General features: G+C 43.9%; 1 protein-coding gene across 2 annotated transcripts in view; it reads left to right on the top strand.

Annotated features, from left to right (window-relative positions):
- TARS2 (threonyl-tRNA synthetase 2, mitochondrial) overlaps window positions 1-18671 on the top strand; it is a 44774-nt gene extending 26103 nt beyond the window's left edge. For both annotated transcript variants that reach the window (XM_033924061.1, XM_033924060.1), the window contains exons 14-18: window positions 5596-5696; window positions 9403-9507; window positions 11160-11232; window positions 13040-13154; window positions 16447-18671. In XM_033924061.1, coding sequence (XP_033779952.1) covers window positions 5596-5696; window positions 9403-9507; window positions 11160-11232; window positions 13040-13154; window positions 16447-16595 — 543 coding nt within the window. In that variant the 3' untranslated portion in view covers window positions 16596-18671. The remainder of the gene's footprint in view (window positions 1-5595; window positions 5697-9402; window positions 9508-11159; window positions 11233-13039; window positions 13155-16446) is intronic.
- The last annotated feature ends 747 nt before the right edge of the window (window positions 18672-19418 follow it).

The raw sequence follows: 19418 nt of genomic DNA, 5'->3' as shown, positions 1-19418 counted from the left end.
CATTCTGAGGACTGGATCTGAGGCCTCTTGAGGAGAAACGCTGAACATTTTGATTGGTTAAGTGAGTGTCATGTGATGGAGAACCAAGCCCCCAAGGAAGCACTTTCTAGCTCAGGGATTTTCAACCCAGTCCTCAGGATATCCCTATTTACAGTAATTCACACAGCAAAAATGTTTAACAGCAAAGCGTACAGGAGTTGGTAAGTGTTTTATCTGCCATATTGCTGCTGAGTGTTGGAAGGTACAGATGGATTTTATGTGGTCAAAGGAAATAGTAGGAAAACAGCACAGTGCATACACTTTTTAACTAACAAAGACACTCTTGTTCTTGTACCTCCCTTGTGGCTGGGTGTTACGTCTTGTACGGCTGTCTGTTGTTCTTACCCAAAGGAACCCAGGCTCTCTCTGTGGGTGGGGGAGCTCTTGTTTCTAGTTGTATAAGTTCTCATCAAAGCATCCACTGAGCAACCATCTTGTATAACATGATGGTTTTTTCTTGTCTAGTGTAGGAAGCAAATTGTTTGAGGTAGGTGGTTCTCACACAAAGCTTCTAATGTAGACATCTGCCCACGCCTGGTGACAGAGGAATAGAGTCTGTGCTAGGGGAAACATGATCACTTTGATGGTTCCTGGCTCTTGGCCTCGGGATGTTTGGGTTTCTCTTTCCTCATTGCCATGCCCATTTAAATCGCACTGCTCAGTTCCCTTTGGCAATTAACGTTTGCTTTTTTTTCCCTCTAATAATCCCACAGCAATGCTGCTCATCTCCTCTGTCCCTGTTTTTGAATGAATTCACTATAGTAGAGTGTTGGGTCCAGAGGTTGAGACAATGCTCTGAATGGGAGGTTTGTATCCTACTTGGTGATCTGTATGAGACCTTGATACCAGTTTCTCAGTATTCTCTCCTATTAATTAAAAGAAGGGCTTACATAGATATGCAGAATAAATCTAATCTACTCTGAATTTCTATATCCAGTACAGGTTCAAGGTGATTTACAAGTTAAGAGGCCCACAAGGAAGTATGGGGAATAGTAGTTACATCACATCAGTGAGTGTAAGATAGGTAGGTAGGGCGATAAGAATAGGCTACATTAGCACAGAGGGTGGGGGGAAGCAATTGCAGATTCACACATTGAATAAGGGGAGTGAAGAGAAAGTCCAAAGAGGTGAAAAATGTTGCCAATTCTTAGCTTGGCAGGTAGGCCGAGTTACTGAGTTGTAAGGACTTTATCCAAGAAGTACGTTTTCAGCCTTTTCCTGAAGGTTAGTTTGTCTCAGTCCTTATAGATGTGGGAAGGCTGTTCCAGGTTCTTGTGGCTGTATAAGTGAACAGGGTGTTTCACTCTCCTGGTGAGTGTCGCTGAATCAGCGCAAAAAGTGAGTGGCATCCAGTGGTTCCAATGCAGAGATTACCCAAAACTGCATCGAGCTGATGTGATGGCAGACTTAAGTCCACAGAGTTCTAAGCCTCAGTGATTTACCAAGCCTTAAAATAAATTTTATCAAACTGGGTTAGAACTGCACATGCAGCCCCAGTGTTGGATTTTCACCTTAAATAATCCAGGTGTTCTGCCAACATTTTTGCCTTCCTGTGTATATATATTCATACAGGTGAACAAGCCCTACACTGTTTGGATTGCAAAAGAAATACCGCCTTTTACCTGCAGTACGTCAAATCCTACAGAAGGTCCACCCTTCTTTTGTTTCCCGTCACCCAAACATGCCTGGATTTGCTTAATCTAATTGAATAGCAGATTGTTTTTCTGCGATGCCCAAGCAGATTGCACTCTAGAAAGGAACCTGAGGTTCACGATGCAAGATCCATGACTGTGTTAGCGACCAGCTTCTCTTGAGATTTGCAAAGATGTGACATTCACTTCAGTCCACACATTTTATATTCATGGGGACAAATTTGTTCCCGTAAGTCCTGTCCCTGCCCCATCCCAGCAACTTCTGTCCTTATCTGCACAAGTCTTGAACACTTATGATTTTAAAGTATTCGAGGCTTGTGCAGAAGAGGACAGCTTGCAGGAATGGGACAGGGCGAGAAGTTGCGGGCACAGGATGGGGATGGAGATAGATTCCACGAGGACAGGGACAAATTTTTCCCCATATCATTCTCTGATGCGAACTTTAGAAGCATCATTATGGTTCCCTTAATCCATCTTTCGTGTTCTTTGTGAGGTTTGAAATCCACCTCCATCTCCCTGGTGTCTACTGTTATGTTGGGCTGTCATACGAATATCCATACTGGGTCCAACCAAAGGTCCATCTAGCCCAATGTCCTTTTTTCTAACAGTGCCAGTCCAGTTCACAATACCTGGCAGAAACCCAAATAGTAGCAACATTCCACGATACCAATCCCAGGGAAAGAAGTGACGTCCCCCTTGTCTATCTTAATATCAGACTAAGGACTTTTCCTCCAGGAGCTTGTCCAAACCCAGATACACTAACCGCTGTTATCACATCCTCTGGCAACGAGTTCCAGAACTTAACTATTCTTTGGGTGAAAAAATAATTCCTCCTATTTGTCTTAAATGTATTTCCATGTAATTTCATTGAGTGTCCCCCTAGTCTTTTTCACTTTTTGAAAGAGTGAAAAAATCAATTCACTTTTACCTGTTCTACACTCAGGATTTTGTAAATCTCAATTGTTCCCACCCCTCAGCGGTCTCTCTTCCAAGCTGAAGAGCTCTATCCTCATTTCAGAGGAATTCTATTCCCTTTCTCGTTTTGATTACTCTTCTTTGAACCTTTGATTACACAATCTAGTGGCCAGTCTACATTACCGTACACCGGCACACGCCCTGCGCTTGAGCCAAGAATACCTGTTTGGACAAGAATGTTCTCAGTGATGGCTCCGAGGTGATGGAATTCCCTTCCGAAGGAATTAAAACTCGAAAAGGACACCGGAAAGTTCAAGAAAGGGATAAAGACCATCCTCTTCACAGACTGCTTTAACTAATAAGGCAACGTTGAGGAGATAGCTGGCTAGTCCCCTTTAGGAACACAACATAGAACAGTGGGTTTAAATCTTACAGACATTTTGGAATCTTCTCGGAGTGAAATTTCAGCGAGGGCTACATTGCTTGTGACCTTTGTTTTTTGACAAGACAAGGAGACAGTTCTTCGTCTGTTCTTTAAATCTGAGAATGTTGAATTTTTCAGAAGTAAAACAGCCGTTTTTCCAGATGTCTCTAAGTGGACACAATCTCATGGGGAAAAAATTCTTAATGTTACGTCAATCTGTATCAGGTCTAGGAGCTACCTTTCGGCTGCGCTTTGCTTATAAACGTTGTATTAATTACCAATCTTAACAGATATGTTTTCTACGAACCTGATCGATTACAATTTTTCTTAGTCGGCAAAGCCACTTCAGTAGCCCCAGAGAGGTCCACCGATATCACTAACCAGATTATTTAGTTGTAACCAACCGATTTGCTCTTTAATTTTGAATATAAAGATATGTTTTCTTTTTCCTTGGGAGTGCAACAACCCTTGTAATGCTCGATTCTCTCTCCTTAAGTTGTGGACTGTCTGTATAGTACATTTATGTTTCAAGTTTCAAGTTTATTCAGTTTTTGATGAATCGCCTATTACAGATTCTAGGCGATGTACATATTACAATTTAAATAGAAGAAACTTACAAAATAATTCAAATTTCAAAATTAAAACAATACATACATGAGTTTGAGGAATGGGGATAAAAGTTACAATATTTGGGTAAAGTTAAAAATAAGGAAAAAACAATGGGAAGGGTGTTATAAAACCAGAGCACCATGTAAGAAAAATAAGAAAAGAAAAAAAAAAAACTATATTTTTAAAAATCGTAGGCATCTTTAAATAAATAAGTCTTTAAGAGTGTTTTAAATTTAACAATATCTAGTTCAGATCGAATATACTGTGGTAAAGCATTCCACCATTGTGGGCCCATAACTGTAAAAATGTGTAAAAATATGTAAAAATGTTAAATATTATAAGTATTATTTCTTTATTGGATATTGCTATTTTTCCTTATCAAAGTTTGTTTTCTCTTTGATGTAAATAAAAGATTTTTTTAAAAAAGGGAACATAACATAGAACATGATACAGGTATTATGTGTGCAAATAAGTAGGACTTAAGATTCAAGATTCTTTATTTTTGATATACCGTCTATAAAAATACATGTCTAGACGGTGTACATTATAAAAAATTATAAAAACAATTAAAGGAAGCAAACAAAAACGGTAGTTTATCAAATGTTAAAAATACTGGACAAATTTAAATTAACGTGCATGAGACGAAAGGATAGTAGGGGAGGGAGAGGTTGTTTAAAATACATTGCAGTAAAATTAATAAAAAAGGACGGTAAATGGGGAGTGGTAAAAACAATAGGAGGGGATCACTTCAGAAGAAGTGTTAGATATTTCAAAACTATATATGAATCAGGAAGTTAGAAAGTGGAGGCTGATGCTAAAGAGTGAAAGCATCTTTAAAGAGGAAAGTTTTAAATTTTTCGAGGGAGTTCTCTAATCGAATGTCGAGTGGAAGGCCATTCCACAAAGAGGGGGCGGCAACTGAGAAGATGGATTTGCGAGTGGTGTCATGAAACAATTCCCGTACACAGTACTAGTATTATATGTGTATACAGTATACGTAGGATGATTGACTATGGTATAAATGTGTCTGTACTGAAAAATCATCTCAGAAAATACTGACTCTGTATTGTAACACCTTTACGGAAGCTCACGTAAACTGCTCCGAATTGACTGCCCAGTCATTAGTATAGAAGCTTAAAATAAACAATGTAAACCACTTTGATTGTAACTACAGAAAGGCGGGGTGGTATATTAAATCCTGTACAGAACTGAGGGGATCCCATAGGGTGACGACGGGACACAAAGTTTTTCATGCAGATGACAAAGCCTTTTCTATGGCTTTAAAGAAATTCTCTGTAGTGACTGAGTTGTGCAGGGGATTACCCCGGTATCCATGGAGAACACACGTTAGATGTTGGGCAACATAGTTCGTTGACTTGTTCCATCCTGATGCTGACTTTCATCACAGATGATTTGCGTTTTCCATGAACCAGAGCGAGACAGTAAAAACCACTCTGAACCTCAACCATTTTACCCTCATTTGATTCATGTGGTCTTTGTTATACCAGAGCATGCAGTAGGTTTGCAACTTTGGTCTTAATTTGGGTTATCTAATCTAATCCTTAGGTTTGTATACCGCATCATCTCCACGTTCGTAGAGCTTTTTTTTTTTTTTGAGGAGTGGGCCTTTCTTGGTTTTATGGGCTAAGTTGCCACTGTTCCAGTTCTTACCCTGCGAGACGGATGTCTGCCTTATTTTGTACCGCTCAGTCTCCCTCCTGAGAGCGTTCAGAGATTCCATGTATATTACCTCACCAGCAAAGTGGATGTCTGTAACATTCCACCGTTGGATACAGATCTTTTGACATAATTACTAAAACAAGTTCTTATTAAAAATAAAAGGCCTCTGAGATAAAGGTCTCATCATGTTGTCTCCCTCCCCCTCAAAAAAAAAAAAAAAAAAGGATGGGATAACATTTCGACATGTCACTGACTTTCTGAATATTTCCTCTTCAGATTGATATCCAGATAAAAGATGCCCTCGGGCGCCACCATCAGTGTGCAACGATACAGCTGGACTTCCAGCTGCCAGTCCAGTTTGACCTTCAGTATACCAGGTATGCCTCCCACATTGCGCATTCCACTTTCATGGAAACTGCTCCAGAGTGTCTTTCCAGCTGGAGGGCTGGGGCTAATTACACTTAGTGCATTTCAAAGGTTCTGCTCTTGTCATTTCACATTTAGGAATCAATGGGACTAAGCCCTGATCAGCGAGCACCATACGGCATAAAGAAACCTAAGTTAAAGAGAAAAAAGGTCATACGGAGGGGGTGGGGAGGTAGGAATGGTGATCCTAGTGCCAGTTGTGCTTTCTGGACGTGTAAATTTTTCAATCAACATGATGCATATAAGAATCTCGGCACATCTTTTTGCTATATCACCTTGAATGGTTAATAATAATAAAAAGATTGAATAAAAATGAAAGTTAGTCTGGCACCAAGATAATACTGATTTTATGTTTTGGTATGGGGGCCCTCTGTACAGATGTCAGACCGGTCTTTTCCTGGGTGTTACATTCCCCTGTGCACTGGAGACTCTGCCAGAATCCACAACCTATATGTGAGCTCTTAAGGCAGTGGACTTTGCTAATTTTTAAGCAAGGACCATTTTGGATCCAAAAGGGGTGAAAGAGAGCCGAAAAATATGTTCCTACTCTGGGCCATGACAGCATTAAACACTTCTCTACGTTCATTCCTACCAGAGTACCTGACCTTGTTCACACCTGCAAAATACAAGCAGAAAAGGTTTCATCGTATTGTCTACGATGACACCCAGATCCATTTCTTGGGTGCTAACCCCCAAAGTGGACGTGCATCACTTTGCACTTGTCCACATTAAATTTCATCTGACACTTGGATGCCCAGTCTTTCAATTTCCTAAGGTCTACCTGCAATTTTTCACAATCCGCATGCATTTTAACAACTCAGTTTAGTGTCATCTGTAAATTTAATCACCTCGCTCGTCATCCCAATTTCCAGATCATTTATAAATAAGTTAAATAGCACCGGTCCCAGTACAGACCCCTGTGGCACTCCACTATTTACTCTCCTCCTTTGAGAAAAATGACCATGTAACCCTACCCTCTGTTTTCTATCTGATAACCAATTCCTAATCCACAACTGAACTTTGCCACCTATCCCATGACACTTTAATTTTCTCTGGAGCCTCTCGTGAGGAACTTTTATCAAAAGCTTTCTGAAAATCTAGATATACCATATCAACCGGCTCACCTTTAACCACATGTTTATTCACACCTTCAAAGAAGTCAAGCAAATTGGTGAGGCAACATCTCCCTCGGCTGAACCCATGCTGACTCCGTCTCATTAAATCATGTTTGTCTATGTGTTCCACAATTTTATTTTTTATAATCGTTTCCACCATTTTGCGTGGCACTGAAATGAGGCTTTACTGGTCTGTAATTTCCCGGATCTCCCCGGAACCCTTTTTAAAAACCGGTGGAACATCGGCCACCCTCCAATCTTCAGGTACTGCAGACGTTTTTAGCGACAGGTTACAGATCACTAACAAAAATCGTCAATCTGTACGTCCAGGCGTTTGATCGTCCAGACCGCCACTACGTCTACCTTTATACCACATTCTCGTCCAAATATTCTTTGAAGTCCCAAACGCGCAGAACAAGACCTTTTGGACACGGGAGGGGCTAACAATGCGATGGACTGGCCACCCAGACATAGCAAGAGAGCAGCGGGCCACCTTACAGGGCACTGCTGTGAACTTCACAAATAGGGTGCCAAATAAACATCTCACCATAACTCCTTTATAGGTCATGGTGAGACCCCCTACACACCTCCAAAACCTACTATACCCCCCTGTCTGCAACCCCATTAGCCCTTATGGCTGCAGGTGGCACCTATATGGCAGTACAGTAGGGTTTTGGGGGGGGCCTCACCTATTTCACCATAAATGCAGCGGTTAGAGTGGCTTATGGGTTCTCCTCTCGATGGTTCACTAGCCCACCCCCCAGAATACTTAAGCCACCTCTGTGCAGCTCTACTAGGCTTTCCTATGTCAGGTGCTGATACTCTGGAGGCAGGTATGTGCTTTTTTATTCTGATTTTTATGGTCGGACTGTCCATGACATGCCCCTCTTTACAATCAGGCGGCATTAGAGCACTTAAGTACTTTTAAGCCCCTATTCTGTAATTTGGCATCTAACATGCACATCTGCTGTTTCACCACTGTTTTCTCATGTAACCCAGAGGTTATGATTCAGATTGGTTCATAACTTTTGGTGTACTATATAGAATTAGGGAGCGACAGGATTTTTACCTTGGGTTACGTAACTGTGATGTCTGGGTTTAAAGAACAGAGGAGGGGGGAATCAGGGTAGCTGTGAACAGCACTGGAGCCCAACGGGGCAATTCCATAGGACAGGAAATACACCAGGCCCCAAAAAATAACACGCCATCTGGCTTGGCTTGTAATTTGTGCTGCTTCTGGAAGACTAAAAAAAATCTCACTCACAGGAACTATTGCACAAGATACAAGGAGAAAGCTAAATGCCAGATGCTGACTTATAGCTCCAGCAGCAGATTTCTCCACAAATCTGATTCTCTGCTACTGCAGTTCTCATCCAAGAGTTACGGGAAACTGAGGGATTGTAGAATCAGACTGGCTGGCAGGCTCCTTGTTCTTCCTTTTGACTCAGGCCTGGAAAATGTCTTTATTAAAGCCTTTTAGCCAGCATAAAACAAGGGATCTAAGTATGGAAAACTGTTTGGAAAATGCTCATATCTGTTGAGGGGAGATGGGGGCAGGCTCAGGTGAAATCCAACCCAGCCCTTAACTGTGATTGTAAGCTCTTTGGAGCAGGGACTGTTTTCTTACTCTTTGTGACTCTGTGCAGCGCTATAGAAATAATTCATAGAAGTAGATTCACAGGTTGGTTTGCAAGTTTGCTCTTCCTGCTGTGCTGCGCGGTTCCTTGCACTGGAGCAAATTTTTTATTTTATTAAGATTTATTTACGGTCTTTTTGATGAAATTCACCCAGATTAGGCTTCTGTTGCGCTTCCTGGGTAGCACATGAGTGAGTGTGTGTGGGGGGGGGAGGGGAGTGGACAGGGCCTTCTCCCTCCCTGTGGCTCAGCCTATTTTACAAAGCCACGCTTTGCTAAAGGCCCCGAAGCCCATAGAGCAGGAGTGTCAAAGTTCTTCTTGGAGGGCCGCAATCCAGTCGGGTTTTCAGGATTTCCCCAATGAATATGTATGAGATCTATTTGCATGCACTGCATGCTAATAGGTCTTCATGCATATTCCCATTGGGGAAATCCTGAAAACCCGACTGGATTGCGGGACTTTGACACCCCTACTATAGAGATTTAAAGGGCTTCGGGGAGGTTGCTGCGTGGCTTTGTGAAAGAGGCCGTTTATTTCTCATTTAGATTAAAATGTGGAAAGAAGCATCATTTAAAAAGTTAAACTGATTCCGGGATTTTATCTGCAAAGGGCCCATTTGAGTTGGGAGCAGTAGTTCAGGAAAGGCTTTGTGGTCGCATATGAGACTACTTCCCAGTTTTGCATTTGCTGTGACTTCACCTGTGCCTCCTACTTTCCCCCAGCATGAGATAATAGCAGAACCATCTAAACCCACTCCTGCATGCAGCTGGGTTTGAAAAGGGTTTCTAGAGCTGAAGCGAGTATGTCAAGATGATGGCTTGGCGCAAGGAGACACTGTAATGATGCTTCTTTTAAAATGAATCGCTTCAGATTCCGAAACTCATTTCTTTGCATTTCATCTGCAGCAAAGATGGCAACCCTCATGAGAGGCCTGTGATGATCCACCGTGCTGTGTTGGGCTCAGTGGAGAGGATGGTGGCTATCTTAGCCGAGAGCTATGCTGGAAAGTGGTGAGCACTCTTGGGTCTTTGGATTTTGCTTTAGATAAATTTCCTCTAGGCTGCGTTTTCCCAGAGTACTCCAGAAGCTGTGGGCAGATAATTGTTTTGGGTGGAAGACAGGATTTTTGACTACCTTTGTGTGACCTATCTGCAGAGCCCTTTTTAGGCCAGTGGAAAACACACTCAGGCAAGAGGTCAATCCAGGACTCGGCCGCTAAGGAAGCATGCTTTCCTCCCCTAAAGGCTTTTCCTCCTCTGCCTTTTGCTTGGGACCCCCCCCCCCCTTGTACAAAAAGATCTCTGCAGACACCAGTTTGTCTTTCAAGACTTGCCACTTAACTACTCTAGTTTTAAATGAAATGAACACAAATGCCTGTGGGTGGAAGAAGATATCTTCTTTTTCAAGGGTCCCGCGGCAACAAGGGGGCATCCGTGGAAAATCAGGGGTGGGAAACTGCACGGGGACACCAGGAAATTCTTTTTCACTGAAAGGGTGGTTGATCGCTGGAATAGTCTTCCACTTCAGGTTATTGAGGCCAGCAGCGTGCCTGATTTTAAGGCCAAATGGGATAGACACGCGGGATCTATTCACAGAGAAAGGTAGGGGAGGGTCATTGGGGTGGGCAGACTAGATGGGCCGTGGCCCTTATCTGCCGTCTATTTCTATGTTTCTATGTGGAGGAAGGAATGAAAGGTCACGCAAATAGAGGTACAGGAGGCAGAGGAAGAAGAATGTGCACCAAGTTGGGGAAGAGAAGTGTCTATGTTTTGGGGAGAGGGGGAGGAGTGGAGGCACTCCCTTTGATTTTTACAATTTCAGGGTTGGATTGGCCGCAGGGAGGGTGAGGAGGGAACAAGAGACGGGAGGAGCCATTGAAAGACCAGGGAGGTGAGTGCTCTTCTCTACTGCTTTTCACGTTTGCACCCCACGGCTGCCTAAAGAACGCTCTGGCTCACGCACTTAGCTGTGTGGGAATGGCAAGTCCCCGCTGCAAGCTGCAACAAGTACTCAAGGCAGCTCCATCGAACCGTGCTCCAAAATAAAGAAGAGTTGGACATTGCACACACACATCTGACATTAGTCACAGCATTTTTGTCTGTGTTCTAAAATTTAATTTCAGCAATGGAAGAGGAGGATAGAAAAAAATACTGGAGTCAAAATATGCAAGTGAAAATCTCGGTATCTGTGAGAGCAGCTAGAGAGTTCACTTCACTGTAACTCACGCGTCATTTTCCGCCTATTCTCCCCCTTTTCAAAATCCACTTAGATAATTACTTTTATTTGCGACGTAGTAAATAAAATTGAACTGTGATGTCTCCAGTGCCAACGCATACACCTTTCAGTATTATAGAAATGTTAAAAAGTCATAGTAGGGGGCATGTTTTGCACTGCATATAATAGTTTTTAAATGCAGTCTCTTGTACGGTTTTTGCATCATTCACGCACGATGTAGATTTCTGACTCCTGATGCCATTTCTTCTGCGAACAAATATTTGTCGCTGGGAGTTCATGTTATCCTTAATCTTCTACCGCGCGCTACACGGCCGTGCCACGGATTGACGTAATGTCTCGGCTTTCTCGGTAACGTGGTGCCGGCACCCGTATCTTTCACACGTCTAATGTTCTGATGCTACCTTAAATTTGTTTTTTTTTTTTGCAGGCCACTGTGGCTCTCTCCTTTCCAAGTTAAGGTGATCCCTGTGGGGCCCAGCGCCGAGGCCTACGCCCAAGAGGTAAGGGCAAATTCAGCAGCAATATTGAGACCAGGAGCTACCACTTTTCTCTTCTGCAACCCACGTTCACCACCTCCTTCCCCTCTTCTCCGTTGATTAACCTTGCCTTGCATTTCATATCGCCCACCTTCAGTAACTCCATTCATTCCTTTCCTCTCTTCTCTGAGTTATTTCGCAGGTCAGGTAACAGTTAATAAGTAGCTGCACACATATTACCAGAACCAGCTCAGCCATGAAGAGTCAGTCTCCCTTTGGCGCGATCCAACTTGCACTCTGATATTTCAGAAGTAACATATTAGATCATGAAGGGCATAGAGAAGGTAGAAAGTGACAGATTCTTCAACCTATTGGGACCAACAACAACAAGAGGGCACTCGAAAAATTGAAAGGGGACAGGTTTAGAACAAATGCTAGGAAATTCTTTTTCACTCAGAGGTAGAGAGCTGCACGGGAACGGGGACGATGGGAATCCCGCGGGATCCGCGGGCATCCCGCGGGTTCCCTCTTCGGGTCACGGTGATCCCGTGGGGACGCCCCTAGGGTCGCGGGGATCCCGTGGGGACGCCCCCTAGGGTCACGGGGATCCCATGGGGACGCCTCCGAGGGTCGCGGGGCTCCTGCTGGGCTGGATGTACTCAGTCGCGCGGCTCTTCTTCTCCCTACCTTCTCTGCTTGCAGCACAGAGCCGAACGGAAGTCTTCCCGACGTCAGCGCCGTTCGGCTCTGTGCTGCTGGCAGGGCAGGTAAGGAGAAGGAGAGTAGCCTCGCGGTTCGAGTGGCTACCAAGGGAGGGGGGCGGTCCGCCCCGCCCCACCCCGGTTGCAGCACAGCCGGCCAGGTCCCCTTACTTTTGTGGCACTTCCCCGACCGACCGATAACAGCCCCGGTCCGACAATCCTCCCTGCCCTGTAGCCGCAAATCTAAATTACCTTCTTACAGCAGCTGACCAATTTGGAAGGGGGAAGAAAGGGAGAGGCACAGTAACAGAGCAAATGGAAAATGCAGAAGGAAGAGAGACAGTGGATGGAAGGAATTGAATGAGAACATGAGGAAAGCAGAAACCAGGCAACAAAGGTAGGAAAAGAATTCTATTTCTTTTTTTTTTTTTTTTTGCTTCAGGATAAAGTAGTATATTAGTTGTGTTGATAAAAATTTATAAACATTAGAGGCTCTGGTAGAAACCCGTTTACAAAGTATGTATTCTTCCCAATTAATATTTTCAAATTAATAAAGTCTTTTTGCTTATTTGTAAATGGGTTTCTACCAGAGCCTTTAATTCAGTAACATAATTAAATGAAATAACTATTTCTGAAGTTTATAGGGACGGGCGGGGACGGAGGGGATTCCTCGCGGGGACAGGTGGGGACGGAGGGGATTCCTCACGGGGACGGGTGGGGACGGAGGGATTCCTCACGGGGACGGGTGGGGACGGGTGGGATTCCTCGCGGGGACGGGTGGGACTTTGGCGGGGACGGGTGGGATTTCTGTCCCCGCGCAACTCTCTACTCAGAGGGTGATGGACACCTGGAATGCGCTTCCAGAGGTTGTGATAGGACAGAGTACGTTCCGGGGTTTCAAGGAAGGACTGGATAAATTCCTGAAAGATACGGGGACTGAGGGATACAGATAGGGATAGATATAGGTTAGGAAAGGGTATAGATAGAAGGATTACCTTACAGGTCATGGACCTGATGGGCCGCTGCGGGAGCGGACTGCTGGGTGCGATGGACCTTTTGGTCTGACCCAGCGGAGGCAATTTCTTATGTTCTTAGAACTGTCTTTTGGAACCTTTTCTCTCTCTCTTCAGGTGGTTCGGAGGGTCCATGAGGCAGGATTCACGGTGGACATCGATGCCGACTCCAGAAGCACATTAAACCGTAAGATTCGAAGGGCTCAGCTTGCACAGTATAACTTTATGCTAGGTAAGAGTGTTGCAGGCCTCCCTTCCATCCTCTGATGTATCCTGTATCATTCTTTGGCATGTAACTGGTTGTGTCTTTTGTGTTAGAGCATGCCTGCCTGGAAGCGAGTCCTCGCAAAAGATACTTATATCTAAAATTATGCAGTTTCAGCTCCTAACACTAGTTGAGCATCCTGGTCTTTTTCAGGTATTTGTAGCAATTTTCCCAGAGTGCTCCAGAAGGCTGACAGGAAAAGATAAGGTTCTTCTCACTCAGTAGGCCACCCTTAATATCTGAGTTCAGCATTAATGTCCCCGGAAGAACATAGAAGCATGATGGCAGATAAAGGCCAAATGGCCCATCCAGTCTGCCCATCCGAGAGATCCCACGTGCCTATCCCAGGCCCTTTTGAATTCAGACACAGTCTCTGTCTCCACCACCTCTTCCGGGAGACTGTTCCACGCATCTACCGCCCTTTCTGTAAAAAAGTATTTCCTTAGATTACTCCGGAGCCTATCACCTCTTAACTTCATCCTAAGCCCTCTCATTCCAGAGCTTCCTTTCAACTCATGCGCATTTACATTACGTAGGTATTTAAACGTCTCTATCATATTTCCTTTCTCCCGCCTTTCCTCCAAAGTCTACAGATTGAGATCTTCAAGTCTCTCCCCTTACGACGAAGGCCACATACCATTTTAGTAGCCTTCCTCTGGACCGACTCCATCCTTTTTATATTTTTTCAAGGTGTGGCCTCCTTATTATGATACATTGTTATGCACTTATTGTTTGATTTGAAAATGGATAAAAAATTTATTAAAAAAAAAGGTGTGGCCTCCAGAATTGTACAGAATCTTCTAAACGAGGTCTCCCCAAAGTCTCACACAGGGGCATCGATACCTCCTTTTTCCTACTGGCCATACCTCCCCTATGCAACCTAGCATCCTTCTAGCTTTCACCATCACGATCACATTCAGTCACACTTGAGTCCCGCTCTTCCATCGTGCACATAAGTTCTTCACCCCCTAAACAGTACCATTCCCTCGGGTTTTTGCAGCCAAAATGTATGATCTTGCTGTCAGATTTCAGACCACTAGGTCTTTCTTCATGTTATTCACACCTTCCGGGGTGTCTACTCTATTGCCTATTTTAGTATCATCCACAAATAGGCAAATCTTAATCCGACAGCTCTTCAGCAATATCGTTTATAAAAAATGTTAAAAAGAACAAAACCTCGAGGAACACCAGCGGTAACATCCCTTTCCTCCGAGCGATCTCCATCGATCACTACCTTCTGTCGCCTTCTACTCAACCAGTTCCTGACCCAGCCCGTCACTTTGGGACCCATCCCGAGGGCACTCAGTTTATTTATCAGACGTCTGCGTGTAATACCGTCCAAGGCTTTGTTATATACACCACATCTAGCGCACATCCTCTATGGCAAACGGCACCCACTGCAATCTTTTCTCATTAGAGCCAGACTCTTAATTTTCTTAAATTCACAGTAGTAGGGGGTGGTAGAGAAAGAAAACTTATTCATAAGAGGCACAAAATGAAATGAAGAACCCTGACTGGCTTTGTTTTATTACTAAGGGTAAATGTCTAGTTCTTTATCGTCCCTCCAGAACCGGATAGGTTTACGCTCATCTATCAGCAGATGGCGACTGAGACACTGACTTTTGGCATCAGTACAAGCGGGCTTTACAGTCAGTCAGTCTTTCCTCAGTCTCCAGCAGGTGTGCAGTCTGTGCTGAGGTTTTGTTAAGGCCTGTTAGATCTGGTTTGTAAATCTTTCTTGTCCCTTTGTCTGTCCAGATAGAGCTTGGGGGGACCCTCTCGGACGTCCTACTGACTTTGGGGGTGTCACACTTGGAAGGGTCGAGTCCCTCCCCAGGTTTTTGGTCTGATGATCATCGTCATCATCCTCTCTTTTATTTGCTCTTTTAAATAAGAAATTGTTTGGGGTGGTTTCACCATTCACATTATTTAACCTTATATCAATAATATATTGAGGTAATTAGAGTTATATATTGACATCTCCCTGTCAATTTCAGGTATGTGTAACGTTATATCCTATTTGATGTCCTGATTCACAAAGTGATTGAGTTATTGTATTGTGTAGGTCAGGGGTGCTCACACTTTTTGGGCTTGCGAGCTACTTTTAAAATGATCTAGTCAAAATGATCTACCAACAATAAAATAAAAATAAAAAACCACAAAGCACACTGTACGTAGAGAAAATGTTAATTATTTATATTCCGTTTTTTTTTTCACCTCAGTAACAACCATACAAAAATAGACAAATATACCCCCCTTCCCTTTTACTAAACCGTGATAGCGGTTTTTAGCACAGGGAGCAGCGCTGAATGCCCCACGCTGCTCCCGATGCTCATAGGCTCCCACTTTTACTAAACCACTATTGCGGTTTAGTAAAAGGGGGCCATAGTGCAAAATATAGACAGCAGATATAAATTCTCAAAACGGACACATTTTGATCACTAAATTGAAAATAAAATAATTTTTCCTACCTTTGCTGTCTGGTGATTTCACAAGTCTCTGGTTGCCCTTCCTTCTTCAGACTGTAAATTCAATATTTTTCCCCTTCTTTTTTCCTCCTGCATGCTTCGTCTCCTCCAGACCTCATTCCATTCCCCAACCAACATCTCTGTCCTTCCATGAGTCCAACTTTTTCCTTTCTCCCTGCTTGCCACCCAACACAGTGCATTCCCTCCCCCAACTTTTTTTTCCTCTCTCCCTGCCCCCCTTTCTATCTGTCCTTTCTCCCCCAAGCCACTGCTGGGGCCATTGTCTGGGAACAGGCCCCCCCAAGCCGCCGAGTTCTCCCTGTTCCCCGACGCTACAACAGGCCAGCAGCAACTGCAGAAGCGCCGGGTCCACCAGCCTTCCCCCTGGGATGGGCTCTGCGATCAACTCGCGTTGCCTGTGCGATCTACTGGTCAATCGCGATTGACCTTTTGGGCACCCCTGGCGTAGGTTATATTATTTACTTTGTAATGTTAAAAAGTTTTTTTAAGTTGTGTTCTGCATTGTGTTTTTGCTACAATTGTGTATAAGTGGCCTTTTAGTATATACACTTAGTTATGTATTATTTTCATTGTAAATATTTTTGGACCTTCTGGCTGAAACACAGCCCATGTTGGGTTTAGCAAAATTACTTAAATGAACATTGGGCCTTGAGTGCCCTTTTTTCCTCTCCAAGCGTCTTGGGCAGTAAACTGTCTACCACTTTCTGATCTTTTTTTTTTTCCTAGCTGTTGGTCCTGCTAACTACTTTTCTTTTTTTTCATCACGGCAGTGATCGGTGAGAAAGAGAGAGAGAATAGCACTGTGAATGTGCGGACCCGAGATAACAAGAATCACGGGGAGAAAACGCTCGACGAAGTGCTGGCAAGGCTCAGCGAGCTGCAAATTTCCCGTGCTAAAGATGCCGAGCAGCAATTTTGATCCACGCCTACCCCCTCATACCAAGGAACGAGGGGAAGAAGTATGCATTGTGAATCCAACTCACGTTCGCCCAAGTCAAAGTGCAAGGAACGTCCTCCATCTTCCGAAGAATGAGACACTTCGGAGAGAGCCTCGCACACGTGGGCGTTGATTGCTGGGAACTATTTGAGCCCTATTCTTCCAGCTCCTCTTCCCATTTCTGAGTCACTAGCCAGTACAAAAGCGGATGGAAAAGATGGTTAACTTGTGATATATGTTTTGTAAGATAGCTGGACTGTAGTCTGAAGACTGAAATACAGACCTATCTCGAATTGAAGCATTAATTTCCATGCTATCAGTTCATAGAAACATAGAAGATGACGGCAGATAAGGGCCATAGCCCATCAGGTCTGCCCACTCTACTGACCCACCCCCAAGTCTACTATCCTAGGGATCCCACTCCTGGTGACCCTCTAAGGGATCCCACATGGGCATCCCATTTGCTCTTAAATTCTTGCACTCTCTGGGGCCTTTCTCCACTGAACCAGAGAGAATTGTCTGCAATTAGATATCTGAGAAGAGGAGCATTGTGACAGCATGGATTATTTAGAGCAGAGACATTTATCAGTGTGAATGTGTCTTTATTTTTTTTGGGGGGAGAGGATAGACCATTGTGTACAGTGTGACTCGTACAACCCTTACAGATTACAATTGTGTGAGAAAATTAGCACACCCCATGAAATAGTCTGTCAAATCTTTTTTATAATTTATCTCTGTTTATGTGCTAACTGGGCATTGATAGATATAGATATATTCATTTGGGTGTGTACCCATATCTGCCCCCACCCCCATTCAGTCTTTTAAACTTGCAGGTACTTCTTTTTGGTTCTAAAAGAAGACCAAACTGGCAAAAAACCTCTCTGCTAATCAATCCTTCTAGACTGCCCCTGGACCTGGCAGAAAAAATGTGGGTGCGCTGTGTACATTTCAAAATATACCATTCCCTTCTGGGCTCCTCGCCATACATTTTAATTGTGACTGCATAATCAATGAAGGGCTTGACTACACAATCCATGGTCACACTTTCAAACATGCTTATAAAATCCACGGTCACATCATGGTAGTTTTCTGCATCGGTCCCTTTGTGCGCACCAAAACGAAAATCTGTCTCTCAAGCATAACCTTAGCACCATATTCTTTGGACCCGATGACCTTTTTACATACAAACTCTATGCGTGCCGTCCTCCTGAATCATCCTCAGTTTCAAGCCCACAGAGCGGCATTAGGTGAAACTGTACTGTTAGTTCCCTCCACTAGTTTTGTCTAAATGAAACAGTTGGCCAATCCTTATAGCAGCAGGCTAAGAACCAGGAAAGCTAAGGTTTACCACCCGCTTCCTTATCATCCTTGCCAGACAAGGCTAAGATAAGTGAATTATAATCCCCCCTACTGGCAGTTTGTAGACTTTAAAAAAAAAAAAATAATCTGGGGGGGGGGGGGAAGGAATACATTTGCTGTTCTTATGCAGATAAAAAGTGTGAATGTTGAGGATGCTCAAAAGGTTTTCCACAGTACAGTTATGGGTTTGGTTAGAGAGCATGGGAAATAATATTTCATCATCTGTGGGTTTAGAAACATAGAAAAATGACGGCAGAAAAGGGCTATAGCCCATCAAGTCTGCCCACTCCACTGACCCACCCCCCTAAGTCTACTACTCTCCTAGAGACCCCACCTAATGATCCAATTCCCTAACTTGACCTTCGTAGGGATCCTACTCTACTGACCCCCCCCCCCCTAAGTCTATTCTCCTATTGGAACACACTGAACGCAGATATATGCCACGCGTGATGGGAGCTGGTGAATTATCTCTGTGCTGCATGGACCAGAAGTCGTAAGAAACGGAGAACAATCTTTAAGTCCGTCAGTTTTGCTCTGTGGTGTTTTGGTGCAAACTTCGCTCCATTTTAGTGACCTCTCTCCCAGATGGAGCAATGGATGACAAACTTCATGCTCAAACTAAATTCAGAAAAAACCAGAATTCTTCATTGCTTCACCACATCCGTTTGACACCAAAACACCTCTATGCATCAATGAACTTAATCGCCCCATCCAACCCACCATAAAGATACTAGGCATTGATCTAGAGCAGTGGTTCCCAAACCTGTCCTGGAGGACCCCCAGGCCAGTCGGGTTTTCAGGATAGCTCTAATGAATATGCATGAGACAGATCTGCATATAACGGAGGTGCCAGGCATGCAAACCTGCTCCATGCATATTCATTAGGGCTAGCCTGAAAACCCAACTGGCCTGGGGGTCCTCCAGGACAGGTTTGGGAGCCACTGCTCTAGATCAAGGCCTAACCATGAAAGACCAGTTGGACTCCTTAATCAGAAAGGGTTTCTTCACTCTCTGGAAACTCAGATCCATTAAAGCTTATTTCGATACGTCGGCATTCAGAACCCTGGTCCAATCCCTCGTACTAAGTCAACTTGACTACTGTAACATCGCCCACTTAGCCATTTCCCCAAAAAATATGCGACGTGTACAACTAATGCAAAATGCAGCGGTCAGATTAATCTTCGGACTAAAGAAATTCGATCATGTACATTGGCTACCGATGGAAGCACGCATAAAGTTTAAATTCGCCTGCTTCTGCTTTAAAGCGCTAAACGGACTTGCCCCTAAATACATAATTAACCTTTTCTCCTTCTCTGCCAACAGACACAAGAGAAGCTCTCATTCCTACTTCGTTTCCCCCCCAGTTAGAGGTTGTAAACTGAAAAAACACCATGAACACCTTCTTTCACATCAAGCAGCATTGTGGGGTAAAGACCTAGATCAACT

The sequence above is a fragment of the Geotrypetes seraphini genome, chromosome 16 (genome assembly GCF_902459505.1).
Source record: "Geotrypetes seraphini chromosome 16, aGeoSer1.1, whole genome shotgun sequence".
In the NCBI taxonomy this organism is placed as follows: Eukaryota; Metazoa; Chordata; class Amphibia; order Gymnophiona; family Dermophiidae; genus Geotrypetes; species Geotrypetes seraphini.
Note: the sequence above shows the minus strand (reverse complement) of the source record. Positions and strands in the feature narration are given on the sequence as shown.